Here is a 21,040-nt window from a genome sequence, read left to right on the forward strand (position 1 = left end):
CATAGAATGTCACCTCCCTGGTGGCCTCAGCTCAACCACGGCTTGTGCTCTGGAACCAGTCTCCTGGAGAGGGGCTGGACTCCATCTCAGTCTGGAGTTGCCACCTAGACGTATAGTGAGGGTGCGCTGGGAACACCTGGTCCACGAGATCTTCAACTCACACCTCCAGCAGAGCTTCAACAGCATTCCAAGGGAGACTGTGGAAATTGAGTCCGAAATAACTATGTTCAGCACCTCCATTGCTAAAGCCGCTGCACTGAGCCACGGCCGCAAGGTGGTTGGTGCCTGTCGTGATGGAAATCCCGAACCAAATGGTGGACACCAGAGGTGAAGGGAGCCACCAGGCTGAAGGAGGAGTCCTATCGGGCTTGGTTAGCCCGTGGGACTTCAGAAGCAGGTGATAAGTATCAGCAGTAAGTACCAACACTGGCTGAAGCAAAAACTTGGGTGTGGGTGGAGTTTGGAGAGGCCATGGAAAAAGACTTTTGGACTGCCTTTCAGACTGAGATTCTGCCAAATCGTCAGGCGACTTAGGAGGGGAAAGCGGTGCTCTACCTGCACTGTGTATAGTGAGGGTGAAGCGCTGCTGACTTCGACTGAAAACAATGTCAGGATGTGGAAGGAATAATTCAAGGACCTCCCTAATCCCACTGGCACATCATCCGCGGAGGAAGCAGGGTGGGGGACGAGAGGGGCGACGCGTATATCTCTGGGGGTGAGGTCACTAAGGCAGTTAAACAACTCCTTGGCTGGCCCCTCAGGTGGATAAGGTTTTGCCCTGAGTTCCTGAAGGCTCTGAAGGCCCTCCGTAATGCTAGAACATCTTACTATTCATCACTGATTGAAGAAAATCAGAACAACCCAAGGTTTCGCTTCAGCACTGTAGCCAGGCTGACAAACAGTCAGAGCTCTGTTGAGCCAACCATCCCTTTAACATGGACTAGTAACAACTTCATGAATTTCTTAAATAAAATTTTAACCATTAGTGAAAAAAATACTCGTAATCATCTCACAGATATGGCATTATGTACAGCTACTTTCAGTACCATTGTTATTTATTTAGAGTCCTTTTCTCCAAATAAAGCCTTCTGTGTTATGTAATGTTTCTCTCTCTAATAATTAGCTATCTACTACAGGTCTTTAAGCTGTAAATAAATGAAATTGAATTAAACCATTAAATAAACCACTACTTGAAAAGCCAGCTGTCTTAGCTAATTATAGGCCGATCTCCAACCTTCCTTTTTATCTCAAAAATTCTTGAAAAATCTTGAATAATTCTTGAAAGAAGAAATTGAGAGGTGGGCACCGGCGCCAGAAGTGCCCACCTCTCAATTTTAAATGCATGTAGGCATTGAGGGTTCTCAGGAGGGGCCGTGCTGTTACCTATTGCTCTCTGGCAGGAAGCACCATGCCCTCCCGTGTTTTAAATGCACTTTAGAACAGCACGCAGCAACACCACATATGAGGAGGGAGGTATGGGGTCTTCACACCCCCCCATTCTCTGTTAGCCATTGGGGCGGGGGGCTGGGAGGAGGAGTTGGCCGTCTGGTTGGGGTCTGGGATGCGGGGCCTTCGGGACGGTCTGCCTGTCTCCACCCCAGGGAAAAGGGTAACATCTCCTGGGTTACACTGCTATGGAGATGACACCCAGCTCTATCTGTCCATGAAGCCAGATAACACAGTTAAACTGCAGGAATGTCTTAAAGACATAAAGACCTGGATGACCTCTAATTTTCTGCTTCTAAATTCAGATAAAACTTTATTGTATTTGACCATAAAAATCTTAGAAATATGGTATCTAACTTTCTCTGGATGGCTTTACCTTAGCCTCCAGTAACATTATGAGGAACCCTTGAGTCATTTTCAGCCAGGAGCGGAGGCCACCTCTGGGGACGAGTGGGATGACTCTTCTATCTCTGGGGGAGAATTCACTGAGGCTGTTAAACAGCTCTTTGGTGGCAGGGCGCCTGGGGTGGATGAGGTTTGAGTTCCTGAAGGCTCTGGACGTTTTAGGACTGTCTTGTTCGACACGTCTCTATAATGTTGCGTGGAGATCAGGGGCCTACCTCTGGAATGGCAATGGTGGTTCTCATCTTTAAGGAGGATGGATGTGTTCCAACTACAGGGGAATCACACTCCTCAGCCTCCCTGGGAAAGTCTATGCCAGGGTGCTGGAAAGGAGAGTCCATTCGTTAGTCAAATCTCGGACACAGGAAGAAATATGCGGTTTTCGTCCTGGTGGTGGAACACTGGACCAGCTCTTTACCCACTCAACAATACTTGAATGGGAGTTTGCCCAACCAGTCTACATTCAATTTGTGGACTTGGAAAAGGCACTCGACCGTGTCCCTCGGAGTGTCCTGTGGGAGCTGCTCTGGGACTATGGGGTGTCTGGCCCATTGCTACGGGTCATTCAATCCGTTGCAGGAGCTTCTTCCGCATAGCCAGCAATAAGTCAGACTCGTTTCTGGTGCGTGATGGGCTCCACCAGGGTGGCCCTTTGTCACCGATTCTGTTCATAAATTTTATAGACAGAATCTCTAAGTGTAGCCAAGTGGTGGAAGGCTTTCACTTAGGTGGTCTCAGAATCTCATCTTTGCTTTTTGCAGATGATGTGGTTCTGTTGGCTTCATCGGGTGATGGCCTCCAGCTTGCACTGGAACAGTTCCAGTGCAACCAAGTGTAAAGTGGTGGGAATGAGAATCAGCACCTCCAAATCTGAAGCCATGGTCCTCAGCCGGAAAAGGGTGGAGTGCCCACTCTGGGTCAGGGTACGAGTTCCTGTCCCAGGTGGAGAAGTTCAAGTATCTCGGGGTCTTGTTCACAACTGATGGAAGAAGAGAGCGGGAGATTGACAGATGATGCTGTGCAGTGATGCAGAAGCTGTATCGGTCTGCTGTGGTGAGGACAGAGCCGAGTGTAAAAGCGATGCTCTCAATTTCCCGGTCGATCTACATCCCTACCCTCACCAAAGGTCACGAGCTGTGGGTAGTGTTTGAAAGAACAAGATTGTGGATACAAGCGGCAGAAATGGGTTTCCTCCGACGGATGCCTGGCCTCTTCCCTAAATATAGCGTGAGGAGTTCGTCCATCTGGGAGGAGCTCACAGTACAGCTGCTGCTCCTCCATACTGAAAGGAGAAAGTTGAGGTGGTTCGGGCATCTGACAAGGATGCCTCCTGGGCACCTCCTGGTTGAGGTGTTCCGGGCATGTCCCATCAGAAGGGGGCAGACCCAGGACATGCCGGACGGATTATACTTCTTGGCTGGCTTGGGAACACCAGCCTCCTCTAGCTTGCCGAGGGGACAAGCTGGAAGGAGGTGGGGGAGAGAGAGGTCTAGGCTTCTCTGCTTAGGCTGCCGTCCCCTTGACCCAGCCCCATATAAGGGGAAGAAGATGAATTGATGGATGGATAACTGATAACCTCATTACTGAAACTAGACAAGCTACCCACCCTTAGACAGAGAAAAGAGTAAACAGTAAGTAAACAGGATTCTGAGTTCATCCAATTCTCAAGAGAAGACAGCAACAAGGACAATTTCATGGTTGGATACAGGAGTCTAAGCTGTATCACAACCACTTTTGCACATTTTTCAGGATATCAGTGTCAGTTTGAGCCCTTTTTTGGCAGAGTTGAGACCACATATGTGGAGGCAGAGAAATCGAGGCGAGGGAGCCGGAGCAACATGTAGCTGTACGTCTGAGGTAACTTTTTGCCAAATGCAGTGGTCTGATTGGTCAGATCTGTTTATTCGCATGTGAAAACTTAGAAAAAAATAATTCAGTTTGAAAAAAATAAATACCACAAATTCATCCAGTGAAATTATGTGGTGGGTTTGAACGGCTGTATTAAGGATATCCGAGTCCAGAAAAAAAATTTCAGGATATATTTGCATGGATTTTACGCATCCGGTGTGTAAAGGCCTTTAGACTATGAGTGTAAAATAGGGCTGTGCGCAAATAGCCAACTAATTCTCACTGCTGTCACTAGGTGATACCAGACTTATTAATCATTTAACCTAATTGTTACAATTTAAATTGATGCCCAACGCCGGTAAATTACTGTGTCCTAAATGTTGTGTAGCCATCTGCCTTTAGATGACACATTGTTGTCGAGATGCACCATAGATTAAATCTGTTAATCTATGGTAAGAATTTGATAAATGATTTTTAAATGCCTTTGTTATTATTTTTTGACATTTTCCATTAAACATTTCTCAAATCTAACTGATTACCTGAGTGTTTTTTAGTTTTACACTAGTCAGTCTATTTTTTTTTTTTTTCCTTATTTAGTCGACAGGAACATCCTTAGTATAAAATGCTAATGTTAGCCTTGTAGCAATGGTAAATGGCCTGCATTTGTATAGCGCTTTACTTAGTCCCTAAGGACCCCAAAGTGCTTTACACTACATCCAGTCATCCACCCATTCACACACACATTCACACACTGGCAATGGCAAGCCACATTGTAGCCACAGCTGCCCTGGGGCGCACTGACAGAGGCGAGGCTGCCGGACACTGGCGCCACCGGGCCCTCTGACCACCACCAGTAGGCAAACACGGGGTTAGCAGCTTGCCCAAGGATATTTGGCATGTGGCCAGGAAGCAGCCTGAGATCGAACCACCGACCTTCTGATTAGTGGCTGACCTGCTCTGCCACCTTTATAAGCCATTGCTTCCTTTATAAGCAATGGCTTATAAAGGAAGCCAAATGTTTAAAGTTACTGGTATTGCTAACATGTTTGCCAATTTTTTGCTGATGCATTCCACAAAACATACATACAGACATAAAACTGCTGTGGCTGTACTGCCTGTAACTCCTAGCTTCATATCTAGCCATCTCATTCTATCTAGGAAACTGCTATCTGAGGGATCTCAGACCATAGACCACGTAGCACCAGTTAGTAAAGTAAGGAGCTTTGAAGACATGAACAGTACAACTGATTGAGTTTGATTAGTCAGACTGCATTTGTCATACTCGGACAAAGAACAGAACCCATTAAAGAAAGCAAGCCAGAAATGGTGGCGATTCCAAGAGATTCACTTACTATTTTTGCAAGTGTAAATAAATCTTACAGTTACACAAGTTGTAAAAACAACAGTTCTTCCTAAGGCTGTATCAATGGGCATTGGAGTCAACAGAGAATAGCAGTGACCTACTATTTTCTACACTGAAATAGAAGCTCAGTTCGTCGCAGTTGTAAGGTTTCTTCACATCAGAGTTCGTCATAATTTTGAGTCCAATTTCCTAGAAGTGGAGAAAGAGAAAAACAAGTCATAGTAAAACCATAGATTGTTTCTTGTTTTTTGCTGTCATAAGTAATAAACAAAATAAAACAACATTGGCATAACAACTATGCTACCTTAAATAGATCTCAAACTGCTAGAGAGCGAGATAAAGACACCAATAGAGACTCGGGAAGAAAAAGCAGAAATGGTAAAGACAGAGATACAGCAATTATTTGTTTATTTATTTTTAAATACAAGGACAAAGACACAAAAGAAGATTTGGAGATAGATGGAGAGAAACAGAAACAGGTAAAGAAGGAAGAAGAGTGGCAAATTGACAAAAAAAAAAACCCCAAAGAACAAAAACCGTACAGTTGGAAAGAAGGATGTGGTACAGCTAAATGATACCAAACTTTGGTTCGAAGAGTGTGAAAGACCTACAGAGAAAAAAAAGATATCTTGATATAGATCATATGAATATCTAGATAGACATATAGATAGATATGACATTACTTCTGGTGCAAACATCCTGGCGCCCCTCCAGGCAGACGTGTTTGCTTGCTCCACTTTCAGATGCCAACTTGTTGTTTGTTGTTGTTTGTTTTTTGTTCTTTTTGCACTGGATAAGTGCTGTGCACTCTTAACCATAGCTGGACTGGCCATCGGGCATACCGGGCATTTGCCCGGTGGGCCGCTGGCGATTTTTTGTTTTTATGGGCCGATCGATTTTTTTTTTTTTTTGGAAGTGTAATAAATAATGAAAGGTGTTGGATTGGCCAATTGGTCATGATCGACTCTGGGCTGGACCAATTACAGCCGAGGAGGTCGGATGCACCCTCCCCCTTGTTTAGCAATCTTATAGACGAACTAAAGAAAAATGGAGAACAAAAAAAGGAAAGGAGGTGCAGAAAAAAATAGGGCAACATCAGCAAGTGGTGGAGGCCAGCAGGTGGATAAGGGAAAGGGGAGGCAAGAGGAGGAGAGACCCGCTTATTTTATGCTTAAGGTTAGTTTCTCAAACTCCTCAAAATCTCAAAAAGGCTGATTTATCATCAAAAGTGGAGAAGTCTGTGACAGAGGAGACAGAAGAGCAGCAGAGAGAGAAATAAAAGAGCAGGAGAGAGAGATGGAGATGGAGAGATGACTTTATGTCATCCATGAGGGATGCATTTGACATATGTTTCACATATTATAGCCCAACAAGTTACTCATAGCAATTTAAATATGAGCAATCAGTTTTTGGCACAACACCGGCTATTGCAGTTAATAATACAACAGCTTCTTGCCATTTTTTGTGTTTCTTTTTATCGCTGTGTAACTGAGTTCAATTGAAAGCCTGCATGCGCTACTACCTCTTGCCACAAGTTCCCAGAATCCTTTGCGGTTTTACCCCTGAATGACATCACATTTTTGGTGGGCTGGTCTCTAGTCAAAATGCCCGGGCCGATTTTTTGTTCCAGTCCAGCCCTGCTGTTAACATATCCAAGACAGGCACTACTGGACATCGGTAACTCACACAATCGTCCGGACTTTACCCTTCCACCGGACTTGAGGGGGGGATTCCATGTGTTCACTGGAGTTTTTAATCCTAAAAGGTCACCCTTACTATCTGCAGCGGGAGCTCTCAGCTGTGTTTTTGGCCACTGTTTACATCCAGCCGCAAGCTGACTCCGCGGCAGCGCTCGGCCAACTCCATGACGTCATCAGCGCATTAGAGACAACTCATTTAGATGCTGTTTTTATCGTCACCGGTGACTTTAATAAGTGCAACTTACGGACTGTACTCCCAAAATACCACCAACACGTGGCCATTCCTACCCTTGACAAGAACACCCTGGATCATGTTTACAGTAACATATGTGGTGCATATAGGGCTGCACCACGCCCCCACTTTGGACAGTCTGACCACATCTCTTTGTTCATGTACCCAGCTTACAGGCAGAAGCTGAAACAAAGAACCCTGTCATCAAACCTGTTAAACTGTGGACCCCAGAGACTGAGAGCATCCTACAGGACTGTTTGCTCAAACAGACTGGGATGTGTTTCAAACTGCAGCCACCAAGGAGAACTGCTCTGTCAACATACAGGACTATGCTGAATATGTGACTGGGTCAGCGCCTGTGTTGACAATATTGTGCCCACCACACATGTCAGGAAGTCCCCCCCAAACAGGAGCCCTGGATCAACAGTCAGGTACGACACATGCTGCGTACTCAGTCTCTCGCATTTAGATCAGGGAATGAGACGGAGTACAAAGCTGCGAAGTAGGGACTGAAGAAAGCTATTACAGCGGCTAAGAGGCAGTACAGAGAGAAGCTGGATGGCTTCTACTCTTCTGCTGACCCCAGGCAGATGTGGCGAGGCTTACAGCACATCACAGAGTACAGGGCCGCCATCAACACCATCAGCTCTGCAGGCGGTCTACGGAATGACCTCAATGGACTTTACACCCACTTCGAGACCCCTCCAGACCTCACAGACCTTCACCCAACGCCCCCCTATAGACCAGTTGCACTCACTCCAATCATTACAAAGTGCTTTAAGGGAGTGGTGTAACATCCCAGACGTGGATCTCCACGTCAGACCCCATCGCTGCCGCTCTTCACTGTTCCCTCTCCCATCTGGAAAACAAAGACTCATACATCAGGGTACTTTTGTTGATTACAGCAACAAAAAGGATACGGTCATCCCACACAAACTCACTCACAAGCTGGCAACACTTGGCCTGCACACCACCCTCTGTGACTGGCTACAGGACTTTTTGACTGGTAGGCCCGAGTCGGTCAGGATCGGCAACAGGACCAGCATTATTACAAACACTGGCGTTCCACAGGGTTGTGTCCTCAGTCCCATCCTCTACACCCTGTACGTCTCAAATAGGGATAACACCATACTGAAGTTTGCGGACGATACTGCAGCGATTGGTGTGGAGAGGGCGAGCAGCTTTAGATACCTGGGCGTCTACATCAGTGAGGACCTCACCTGGACACTGAACACGGCAACACTACTGCTATGGACCGCAAACGCCTGCAGAGAGTGATAATAACTGCAGAGAAGATCACCAGGACCCCGCTGCCCTCTCTGCAGAGCATCTACCATCGCAGAGTCCAGAGGAGAGCTGCCGCCATCCTCAAAGACCCCACACACTTCCAACACGGACTGGTTACACTTCTGCCCTCAGGGCGGAGGTTCAGAAGTGTGAAATCCAGAACATCTCGACTCAACAACTCCTTCTTCCCCACTGCTATCAGACTCCTGAACCGCTGACCTATTCTAACAGTAATAATCATTTTTGCACATCTCACATATCAAACCAGCATATTAAGCTCATAGTTCTTTTGCACACAAATCTATTTAATACTTCAATTTTTTGTCTCCATTTATTTATTCATACTATTTGTATTTATCTGTTCTAGTTCTATTTGTACATAATATCCGGCATCCGTGTGTGGACAGCAGAGAAAGAATTTCATCGTACAGAGAAATGCTTTTCTTTGTACACATCACAATAAACGCTTTGAATCTTTGAATCTTGAATCATGTCTTCTGCAGCTAATAGGAGACATTAATATTACTGTGTAGTTTCAGTCAGACATCAGATTAGATGAACAAATGTTTTACTTTAAAGATGCTGTAGACGTCATTCTTCTGACTGCCTGGTCCATAGTAGATCGAGCGCGTTTCTCGCCGTGCTCCCAGATTGTCGCTCACAATGGCCGGTGTTGGTGGTGCTGTTGGCAGTGCTGTTGGCGGTGCTGTTGGCGGTCCTGCTGTCTCCAAATCTGCATCTATTACCATATCTGGCACTGGCAAGGGGTAGCAGGGATATGGCTCTGAGTCCTCAACATCATAGGAGTACCCAGACAGCTTCTCCACAGGCAGCTGACTATATACCTGCATGAAAACACATCTGTACATGAGCCTGGTGGGGTGATAGCGGTGATCTTTTTCTCTTATCATCCATTAGCAGCAAACCACTTACATAGATTATTGTCTACTCTCTAGGAGCACTCAGGTGTAGGAAAAAAGTGTTTGTATTAGTGGGTTTGAATGGGTGAATGAGGCATATTATAAAATATATATTTGCTTTGATGCAAATGAAGGTGACAACAAATGCACTGGAGAAATAACACTACCGACTAAAAAAAAAAGATGGTTTTGGAGGTGATGGCCACAGCCCCCCAGGAGCCAGAGCAGACAGAGATGGAATCAGAGAAACTGCATCGTCCACAGCCCTCAAGATGATTTTAATTTTTAACTATGATTTTTGGTATGATTGTGAATCCATCCGCCAAGACTCAAAAGTGACTATACAATTTATAGGCAAGGCCTGTTTGCTAATTACTAAAATAAAGAGTCGTTTCCAAATGTTCAACTTTCACACAGGAAGTCTCAAAATCCAGGTCCAAATAGATGTCTGTACAAATAAAAGAAGCCATCATTTCACTGAAAAAACAAAATAAACCTATCAGATACAAAATCTTCAGCAGTGGCCAAATGACCAATTTAGTGCATTCTTAACAATGAAGGAATACTACCATCAAAAGACCATGGAAGACAACCGAAGCTGATGATCAGATTTGTTCCCTTGGTTAAGAAAAACCTTTTTACACCATCTAGCAGTATCAAGAGAAATCCTGAGGCGGTAGACCGTCGATTGTCAAAGTACATAATCAGTAGATGCTTTCATGAATGGAAATACAGGGTATACAACAAGATGCAAACCACTAGTTACACTCAACAAGAAGGCCAGATTGGACTTGACTAGAAGACCTGTACGAGACCCTAAACAGGTATTTTGACTGACGAAACCAACAAACCTGTAGCAGAATGACCAGAAGAGAAAAGTCCAAAGGAGAACAAATAAGGATCTGGAGCATACCATATCATCTGTCAAACATGGTGGAGGCCATGAGGAACTGGGCCATTCATGTTTACTGATGATGTGACTGCTGATAGATGTAGCAGGATGAATTGTGAAGTGTACAGAGCTGCACTCTATGCTCAGATTCAGCCAAATGCCAGAAAACAGATCAGATTAGGGCAAATGGATAATACCTGCAAAAACAATCAAAGACTTGTCAAGGTAAAGAAATGAGATACTCTTCAGTGGTGAAGTCAGACACTGAAGACAAAACCAGCAGCAGAGAGGCCCACAATCAAGCAGCAACTGAAGGCAGTAAAGGCCAAAAAAAACAGCTCAAGGGAGAAAACACTGCATCGGTTGATGTCGATGGATGTGAAAGCAAAGGATTTTCATCAAGCAATTAAAAACAATATTTCTACTTCAATGTATGTTAGTTTGTTCAGATACTTTTAAACTTCAAGAACTTTTACCTTGAATATTTAATTGATTAAGAGCCAACAGGTCTTCCAGTATTTTCTTATTTCTACGCATTAAATTTTTTTGAGTGGTGTAGAAAGTGGAAGATGTTACAAAACCAAACTATAGTAATGGTAGTGTTCTTAATATGGATCAAAGTAGGACGAATGATTGTCGTACATAGCTGACAGTAAGTTCCTGCTCAGTCTGGAGCAGCAGGACGCTCTGGTCAATAGCTCTAACAGAGCACAAGGACCCAGGGTGAGCCTTGAGACTGAGGGTGGTCCTCTCTGCTGGAAGCTCCTGGAGGGAGGAGAACTTCAGAGACACCTGTGTGGGAGATACCGAGGCGGAAAACAGATTAAGCCTGTCTATCCTTATGTTAGCTCTCTAAAATGCACACATCCTTCACTACATTCCCAAGTGGCTTTGAGGTCTTAATGTGGTAATGTACTACCTTGTTATTGAGGCAGAGCTGAACAGGGAAGTCATGGCTGTCAGCAACAGCCTCTCCACTGGGCATCAAAGTGTAAACTACCACCTGGGCAAATGGTGCCAGGTCTGACATCCGAGTGAGCGGCACAGACATCTCCCCTTTGTTGACTGAGGAAGAACCAAAGAAAGCATGGCAGCAATTATCAAAATGAACAAGATAATATTGAGTCACGTGACTAATAAGCAAATCAGCTACATTATTAGCATGAAGCTAAACTTGCAAAATATAATTAGATAATCAAGAACGAACAGTTATGTCTATAACTTCTGTTTCCTGAAGGACAGGAATGAGATACAACACATAAGTATGGGATATCACGCCCTTGTGTGTCCCAGTTGAAGAAACCTTTATTCACGCCTTTAAGGCGGATGACGTGTGATGACACGCACACGGCCCCGCCTGCACATATAGCCGCTGTCATCACAGTCATCCCTCAGTTTGATAGCCGCTCTTCACCGAGCCAAACTGCTCAGTGGGGCCACCTTGTGTTGTACCTCGTTCCTCTCCTTCAGAGAACAGAAGTTATAGATATAACTGTTCGTCCCTTACAGTTGATTCACTCGGTACAACACGTAAGTATGGGAGAAATATACACACCCTGCAGAGCAGCCACCGAACTGGCATCGGACCACCACCACCACGTTAGTGAGCGCTAGACCCAGCAGAAAGGGCAGTATGAGCCACCGAAGGGGCTGTAACGTCCAACCGATAAAACCGCACAAAAGTGTCCAAGTAGTTGCAGCACAAATATCACCTACAGGCACCCCTTTAAAAAGAGCCCATGAGGTTGCCATCCCCCTGGTGGAATGAACTCTCACCCCTGGGGCAAAGCAAGACCTTTGGTGCTGTACGCCAGTGAGATAGCTTCTATAATCCAGTGGGACAGCCTCTGCTTGGACAGAGCTCTACCTCTATTTGGATTAGCGAAGCAGACAAACAGCTGGTCACCTAAACGCACATTCTGAGTGCGCTAAATGTAGGTGCGTAGCACACGCACTGGACAAACAGAATGCATCCTCCTCTGCTCCTCAGGTGCAAAAGGAGGGGAGCAAAAGCTCAGCAACTCAAACTCCATTGAGTTATAAGATGCAGGCATGATCTTGGGAAAATAGGCAGCATTTGGACGCAATACAACCTTGTGGTCATCAGGAGAGAACTGTGTGCAGGAGGGATGCACAGACAGCGCATGAAGGTCACCCACTTGCTTTGCCGAAGCCAAAGCGAGAAGTAATGCAGTCTTATATGAAAGAAATTTCATAGCCACAGACTCAATAGGTTCAAACGGGGAGCTACAAAGGGCCTCCAGCACCAAAGACAAGTCCCAAGCAGGGACACTGGACTTAAGCACAGGTCTCAGCTGGCGAACTCCTTTCAGAAAACGTATGGCGAGGGGATGTGCACCTGGTGTCACCCCATCAAAGCCAATATGACAAGCAGATATAGCTGCTAAATAAACCTTAATTGTCGAAAATGAAAGGCCCTTATCCAGCAGCTCCTGCAGGAATGTCAAAACATCCACAATAGAGCACTGAAATGGGAGAGTGTGGCGGTCCTGGCACCATTGAAGGCTGAAGGCCCGCAACACCGCCTTTAGGTCAGGAGATGCACACGCCTACAGTACAGCCAGGGCTAATCTAAAGAAGGGCATCAAAAAAGCCAAACACCATTACAAAAAGAAGGTAGAAGAACACTTCTCCAACTCCAACCCCCGACGCATGTGGCAAGGACTCCAGACCATCACAGACTACAGGACCACCAAACCCTCCCCCGCATCCTCTAATGTCTCCTTCCTCAACGAGCTCAACAACTTTTATGCTCGCTTTGAGCAAGGGAACCCCACAACCACAACCAAAGCAGACGTGACGCCAGACCACCAACCTCTGACTCTCTCCCCCACCGATGTAGGAGCGGTGCTGAGCAGGATCAATGTCCACAAGGCTGCAGGTCCTGATGGCATCCCCGGGCGTGTTCTTAGAGCGTGTTCTGGGGAGCTTGCAGGAGTGCTGACAGACATATTCAACCTGTCCTTGGCCCACGCTGTGGTACCGGCCTGCTTCAAATCCACCTCCATCGTCCCGATACCCAAAAACTCCAACCCATCTTGCCTCAATGACTACCGCCCAGTAGCACTCACCCCATCATCACTAAGTGCTTAGAGCGACTGGTTCTAGCACACTTCAAATCCTGTCTCCCCCCCACCCTGGACCCCCACCAATTCGCATACCGCCAGAACAGGAGCACAGAGGATGCAGTCTCCATCGCACTGCACTCTGTCCTCTCACACCTGGACAACAACAACACCTACGCCAGAATGCTGTTTATAGACTTCAGTTCAGCATTCAATACAATCCACCCCTCACAACTCATCAGGAAACGGACAGACCAGGGGCCCGTTCTTCGTACCTCGCTAAGTAAGTTAGCTGGATTAGATTGTTGACGATTTCGCGTGATCTTGGATCGTTCGGTTCCCCGAAGCTCATCCGGGACTTGCTGCCATAGCAAACAGAGCCGTAAGCGTAAACCTGCTCGGGAGCAGGTTTACTTTATGTAAACAGGATTAGATCGCGGCCACGCAGGTATGTCCGCTTCATTTATACGAAAGCAACAGCGATATTCCACCACTGTTTTCACCATAAATAAATAACATCAGTGTAACTAAAGATAATGCAGCACTTGATCCATTTATTGATGTCACACAGATACATACAGGTCATTTCCTAAAAAAGGGAAATGTACTATTAACATTCTATTACATGTATGTGATTATTACAGATGTAATTCATATGTCAGAGTAGTAATAGTAAATTACTTCGTGCAATCAAGATGGGAGACCACGGCTATAAAAGCGAAGGTGGATTTGGGAAGTCTGTCGCAGCCATGTCCTGTCCGTTTACGCGAGCCACCCATTGCGGAAGGTGCAAGATCGATAAGGAGAGTTTCCAGAATTCAGCGTATATTGCGGGTTAGACAGGATCCTTTAGCTCAGCGCGACAGTGTGCTCATTGAGAGATATCGATATTCCCGTGAGGGTATTATTCACTTAACCAACTTGTTGACGAGGGGGTGCAGGACCACCACCTGTCTTTTTGTGCTCTGCCCTTTTCTTGGTTGCTGTTATAAACAAACAGATTATTTCAGGGTCTCTTTGCAAGAGACTAAAAGCAATATAAGTGATAAATATTACCATTCTGTAGAATATTCTTATATTTCACTTTTACTTGTTCCCATGTTCTAGTGGGTCCTGTTGTGGCTCTAATGTGTAAGGGGATATAATAGAACATATTATAATATAATATAATGTAATATAATATTGGATAATATAGTGTAATATAATAAATCTACCCTACCGCCTACTGGTGTTGGCCAGAGGGGCCGATGGCGCGATATGGCAGCCTCGCTTCTGTCAGTCTGCCCCAGGGCAGCTGTGGCTACAACTGTAGCTGCCTCCACCAGTGTGTGAATGTGAGAGTGAATGAATAGTGGTATTGTAAAGCGCTTTGGGTGCCTTGAAAAGCGCTATATCAATCCACTCCATTATTATTGTTATTATTAAATCACTTACGAGTTTAATTTGTCAGCAACTTTCTGCCAGCCCTCGCTCCTTGCTTTTGCAGCCTTTGCAGTGTTCCCTTGCGTTCTGATTAAACTCTGAAACTCCTGGAATCCCTCACTCAAGAGTTCTTGCTCTGCTGCCGAAAAATACCGAGCGCTCTCCTTCGACATTTTCGCCGACCAATCAGAGGGTTGCCGATCAATGTTTCTACTATCAATGCGTAGCCCCTTTTACGACACCCAGTGATCTCACATTACTTCATCCAGCTGTACTAATCGTCAACAGCAGGTGTGTTCAGAGAACCGGATTAGCGAGCTCACGGTTAGCGCGATGATTTGGTCTTGGATGTGTCATTTGATCTTGGATGTAGTAAGCGACGTACGAAGAACGGGCCCCTGGGCATCAGTTCCCTCATCTGCAAATGGTTACTGGACTTCCTGACCAACCGCCCCCAACATGTCCGGCCGGATAACCGCTGCTCATCTACCATCACAATGAAACACCGGTGTACCGCAAGGCTGTGTGATGAGCCCTTTCCTCTACTCCCTCTTCACCCACGACTGCAGACCTGCTGATGGTTCCAGCACCATCATTAAGTTTGCAGATGACACCACGGTGATTGGCCTCATCAGTGACAACGATGAGGCCGCCTACAGGGAGGAGGTGGATCGTCTGGCTGAGTGGTGCGACACAAACAACCTGCTGCTTAACACCGAGAAGACCAAGGAGCTCATCGTGGACTACAGGAGGAATGCTGACCCACATCCACCCATCCACATTAAGGGGACGGCTGTGGAGCGTGTGAGCAGCTTCAAGTTCCTGGGAGTCCACATCTCCGAGGATCTCATCTGGACGACCAACTGCTCCAAGCTGGTCAAGAAGGCTCACCAGCGCCTCTTCTTCTTGAGGACTCTGAGGAAGAACCACCTGTCCTCAGACATCCTGGTGAACTTCTATCGCTGCACCATCGAGAGCATCCTGACCAACTGTATAACAGTCTGGTACGGGAACTGCTCTGCCTCGGACCGGAAGGCGTTGCAGAGGGTCGTGAAAACTGCCCAGCGCATCGCCGGAGCACCACTTCTTGCCATAAAAGACATCTACAGGAAGCGGTGTCTGAAAAGGGCTGGGAAAATCATCAAAGACCCCAGTCACCCATCACATGGACTCTTCACCCTCCTGCCCTCTGGGAGGCGCCACAGGAGCCTCCGGACTAAGACCACCAGGTACCGGAACAGCTTCTTCCCCACAGCTGTCAGACTCCTGAACTCTGCCTCCTGACATCTGACCCACGTTAAACTCATGGACTGAACATACACACACCCACAATGGACAACTGTACCCTCAAACACACAATAATAACATGGAGTGAACCACCACTCACAACCACCAGCACTTTATATAGCCTCTGTAGAATTATCCACATATCTCACTTATCTTAACTGCACTACTGTATAGCTCTGTAATAATCATTCTGTACATACGATAATTTTTAACCCTACAACTGTTTACAACTTGCACAGTTCCCATTTCTGTATAGCTGTATATCTCAGATTCTGTAAAGTTATTTATTTCATATTCTGTATAGTTTTTCATATTTATATCCTGTTCATAGCCTGTGCATAGCTTGTACTCACTACAGCCTGTACATACTTATAGTTATAGAATATTCACAACATACTTCATACCGTGTACATTATAACATACCATAATAGACCCATTTCTGTAATATACTCACATATCTATATTATTGCTAATATATATTGTAATATATCTATATCACTAAAGCACTTCTGGATGGATGCAAACTGCATTTCGTTGCCCTGTACCTGTGCATGTGCAATGACAATAAAGTTGAATGGCTCGCCATTTGTAAGCGCACAAGCCTCTAGTAGATGAGACCCTAGTGTTCTGAATTGTCGCTATCACACTAGGTGGCAAACCCTTAGCAATCAAGTTTAACCTCTCAGCGGGTAAGCATGAAGGCGGCACAGATCCGGGTGCGGGTCCTCCTGCCTGAGAGAGGAAGTCTGTGCGGAGAGGAAGCTGCCAAGGACTTGGTGCCAGAAGGCTGATTATCTCTGCATACCACGACTTTGTGGGCCACCAAGGAGCCACTAGAATCAGAGAGAGACACTGCCAATGCACTCTCTCTAGAACTGGAGATATCATTTCCACTGGGGGAAAATGCACACAGGAGCACGTCTGGCCATTGGTGCGCTAGCGTGTACATGCCCAAGGGTGCATCGTGGTTGATTATGGAGAAGAACAGGGGGCAGTGAGTATTTACCCTGGAAGCAAAAAGATCTACTTGCGCCTTGCCAAATAGATCCCAAATCTGAGTCACTATTAAAGGGTGTAACCTCCATTCTCTCACCAGAGGAACCAGAGGACCCCCCTGGAGAGAAGGTCCGACCCCAGGTTCAGGTGGCCCAGGACATGGGTGGCTCTTAGAGACAGAAAATGAACACTGGACAATAACAGCAGAGAGTGAGACAGCTTCAACAGGGGAAGAGAGCGTGTTCCTCCCCGCCTGTTTATGTAAGACACCACTGTTGAATTATCTGTCCTGACTAAGACATGCTGGCCCTCCAGGACTGGCTGGAAATGCTTTAGAGCTAAGAACACTGCTAACAGCTCTAAGTGGTTGATGTGCAGCTCGCGCTGGGCTGCGGACCAGATCCCTCTCATTGATGCACCCTCGCACAGCGCTCCCCACCCAGTTAGGGGAGCATTTGTGGACACTACCTTGTAAAACAACACCTTCCCAATTCGAGAGCCTTGTTGCAGCAGCCTGGACTCCCTCAAAGGACGGTGAGCTAGCATGAGAGACGCGGTTACCATCAGCCTCCTCCGGAGGTGATGCGATGCACACAGGCGGTGAGAGAGGGTCCAGCATTGAAAAGCTCTCATCTTTAAAAGTCCAAGTGGCACTATGGCGATCATAGATGCCATCATGACCAAAAAAAAAAAAAGTAATATAGTCTGAATCGCCGTCTGCGTCCCAGCTGAAACTGAGCGAGGCGGCGTGAAATGCAGCCACTCTGTGCTCCGACAAACGTGCGCGGCTGGAAAGGGAGCACATTTCCAAACAAGCAAGGAAATCTGCTGACTTGGATGCCTCTCTCTCTGATGGTCGCTAGTGCTACCTCGGCACTTTTCGTAAAGATGTGAGGAGCGAGCGACAGCCTGAACGGTAGCACCAGGTATTCGTAGGGCTACGCCCTCGAATGCAAACCTCAGAAACTGCCTGTGTTTCGGGTGTATAGCCACATGAAAATAAGCATCTGTTAGATTGATTGTTGCAAACCAATCTCCCGGGACGACTGCATTCAAGAGCTGTCTGAGTGTTAAACTTGCATGTTCGTAGATACTTCGTAGAGACCCCAAACTGCAACCGGTAACCCATGGCAACAGTTCACAGCACCCACTGAGAGGGGGCGCAAGCATGCCACTGAGGAAGTGAGCAGCCAGCCGGCTGATCTGCAGCACCGCCAGTGAGACACTGTCGCCCCCAGCATGTCTGCAGGGAAATGCCTCATTGTGCCTGCAGGCTGAGCATTTGTGATTGTTTGAGAATAAACAACACTCTTTATTGATTGTATCATGGGAACATGTACATTCATACATTTTATTGGAGGCACCTTACCTGGGCACAGCAACGGAAAAACAGCGGGAACACTTGATGTGGTCACCTGAACAACACACCTGAACAGGGAGTTACAAGCTGAAGCATTTTGTGTGCAGAGGTTTGTGCTTGGGGAGACCATCCTAGGAATGTGCAGCGCCTCTGGAGCAGCAATAGAGAGGTAAAAGCAGCGTCTCCCTGATGCTGGACCCCTTCTTCATTCGAAACCATAGCTAGGAGGGCTGAGGCTTCTTCCTCCTGGGCGTCGGGTCCTGCTAGGGGCCCAAAAGTGGGCCTTTCCTCCAAGCTGGCTGGCGTAGAACTCAGACCGGGAGCACCCACTGGAGGCACACCAACCACAGCAGTGGGCAGCAGTCTCTTTCCAGTCGGCAGAGGAGCGACAGCCCTGTGAGAGCTAGCTGCAGGCTGGAGCTTCAACTGACGTCACACAGAGTTTCTGTCTGCTTCTTCCTCATGACTTCAAGCGAGTGTCCGAATAACCCAGTCCAGCCACTGGTTTATCCAGATATACAGCCCTGTCCCTATCCGGGACATCACAGAGGGTCAGCCACTGGTGCTTCTGCACCAATGCTGTCGAAGCCATCCCTCTGCCCAGGGAGAGCGCTGCACAGCAGGACACACGGAGGGTGTAATCTGTGGCGACTCCGACCTCTTTAAGAAGAGGTGCAAGCAGGCTGTCATCAGGAACCAGTGATCCGAGCTCCACCAGGCACATCGGCTGGTATGTCTGGAGCATGGTGACGGAGCTCATGGCCTGAGCCCAATAAATCTTCTCCAGCTGCGACACAGAGAATCTGCAGTGCTTGGACAGCAGAGTTGCAGGGGGGGGGGGGGGGGCAATCGCCGACCGACGCAGCAGCGGCGGCAGATTGGGCCGACAATGGGCTCTCCTGCTCATCCTCCGACAAACCATGGATGTCCAGGCTGATGTCCCAGCATGTCATCGTGTTCTGGGGAGACTATGACATGCTGGCGCTCCTGCATGGTTCCAGCTCGTCTTCGGTTAACCCATCAACATATTCCATGTGGTCAGCCCAGCTAATTGTGGGGGACACCGACCGGATAATCCTTGTCCTCAGACTTGGATGAAGCCGGGGCTCCAGACACAAAGAAGTGAGGGTCGTGCTGTGTGACAGCCGTCCGTCCCAGCACCTTTTCCATAAATGTCACCCGTCTTTAAAGGGTCAAGTGCGGACCTTGGCACAGGCTTTGGGCTCCGTCAACACTCTCATGGCCTGGAAGATCCCAGGCAGACAGGGCAGGCATCGTGCTGGTTGCTGTCGTGCAAAGAGAAACCGCACCCCTGAGGACAGGGAAGGACAGGGGCGAACAGAAGATTTCTGCTTTGCTCGCTTCAGTTTGGAGTCCATTCCAAAACGCAAAGTAAAAGGCTGCACAGGAAAACTGGAAATTAGCGCTCTGCAGGTAGCCTACTCACGAACTGCGTGGTAGAGGCCAACACCAAATAGGCAGTTAAGCTAAGTTCAAGTCAGCAGATAACAGAGCTAACTAGCCCAACTCACCAGAGGTGTTCTCAATGAGGTGACGAGCGTAAGAACTGAGAGATAAATGGTAAATGGCCTGTATTTTGTATAGCGCTTTACTAGTCCCTAAGGACCCCAACGCGCTTTACACAACCAGACATCCACACACACAACACACACACCACACACACACACACACACACACACACACACACACACACACACACACACACACACACACACACACACAGGTGACGGCAGCTACATTGTAGCCACAGCCACCCTGGGGTGCACTGACAGAGGCGAGGCTGCCGGACACTGGCGCCACCGGGCCCTCTGACCACCACCAGTAGGCAGCAGGTGAAGTGTCTTGCCCAAGGACACAACGACCGAGACTCCAAGCCAGGGCTCGAACCGGCAACCTTTCGATTACAAGACGAACTGCCAGCTCTTGAGCCACAATGATTGTGATGACAGGGTTATATGCGCAGGCAGGGCTGTGCGCATGTCATCACAGGTCATCTGCCTCCCATGTTTCTTATATATAAATATACCACTATTTACTGAGGACCATTTTGGACACCCTATACTGTACTCCACATTACAAAGTGGATGCATAGCATTACATAAAATGGCCTTGTTTATGATAAGTAAAGGTATATTTCACGCAGTGCACTGATGCAGACTTTAATAGTTTTTTGACATTAGGGCTGGATAGCTAATAGTAGAATACTGAAATTAGTGGATGACCTGCTCTACCACCCCAACCTCACCCCTACATGCTTTGATGCAACTTTAAAGGGCTTTTTCCACAGGACGTCTAACTCTAAAATCACAGACTTATACTTCAAAATTAGCTTTCGTCTCGTTCATACCAATTCCCACTTTGACAGCCACTGGGATACGACCATGCTGCACTACTGAACCTCTGGACTGCACCTGCAAAGAGAGACAGAACGGAAACATCACTATGAGGGTGCGTTTATGTATATCTGCAATACATCTCAAACGTGTGCACAAAAGTCTTTAGAGAAAAATCATTTAGACTGAAGCTACAAACAGCAATTCTCATGCAGATCACCAGAATCGTGTTTCAATGAACACTGGGTGGGGTCACGTCACAATCCCTTACACGTACCAGATAAAAGAAGTCGAGGACCTCCTGCCCTTTCTCCAGCTCCTCTCCCTGGATGATGTACTGGGCACGCACAGTTGCTTCACTGTCACAGGGCAGCTTACTGCTGGCCTGCATGAGCTTCAGAAAACTACTACTCTTGGAGTAAAACGCTGTGACATGGTGGTGGCT

General features: G+C 47.0%; 1 protein-coding gene across 2 annotated transcripts in view; it reads right to left on the reverse strand.

The window, feature by feature from the left end:
- Positions 1–21,040, reverse strand: part of LOC120718025 (alpha-2-macroglobulin) — a 93,612-nt gene that overhangs the window by 33,724 nt on the left and 38,848 nt on the right. For both annotated transcript variants that reach the window (XM_040006331.1, XM_040006332.1), the window contains exons 13-18: positions 20,873–21,028; positions 20,610–20,673; positions 11,010–11,155; positions 10,733–10,882; positions 8,851–9,123; positions 5,161–5,248 (exon numbers count right to left, since the gene is read on the reverse strand). In XM_040006331.1, coding sequence (XP_039862265.1) covers positions 5,161–5,248; positions 8,851–9,123; positions 10,733–10,882; positions 11,010–11,155; positions 20,610–20,673; positions 20,873–21,028 — 877 coding nt within the window. The remainder of the gene's footprint in view (positions 1–5,160; positions 5,249–8,850; positions 9,124–10,732; positions 10,883–11,009; positions 11,156–20,609; positions 20,674–20,872; positions 21,029–21,040) is intronic.

Source organism: Simochromis diagramma, unplaced genomic scaffold (assembly GCF_900408965.1).
Source record: "Simochromis diagramma unplaced genomic scaffold, fSimDia1.1 OVJJ01000024.1, whole genome shotgun sequence".
Lineage (NCBI taxonomy): Eukaryota > Metazoa > Chordata > Actinopteri > Cichliformes > Cichlidae > Simochromis > Simochromis diagramma.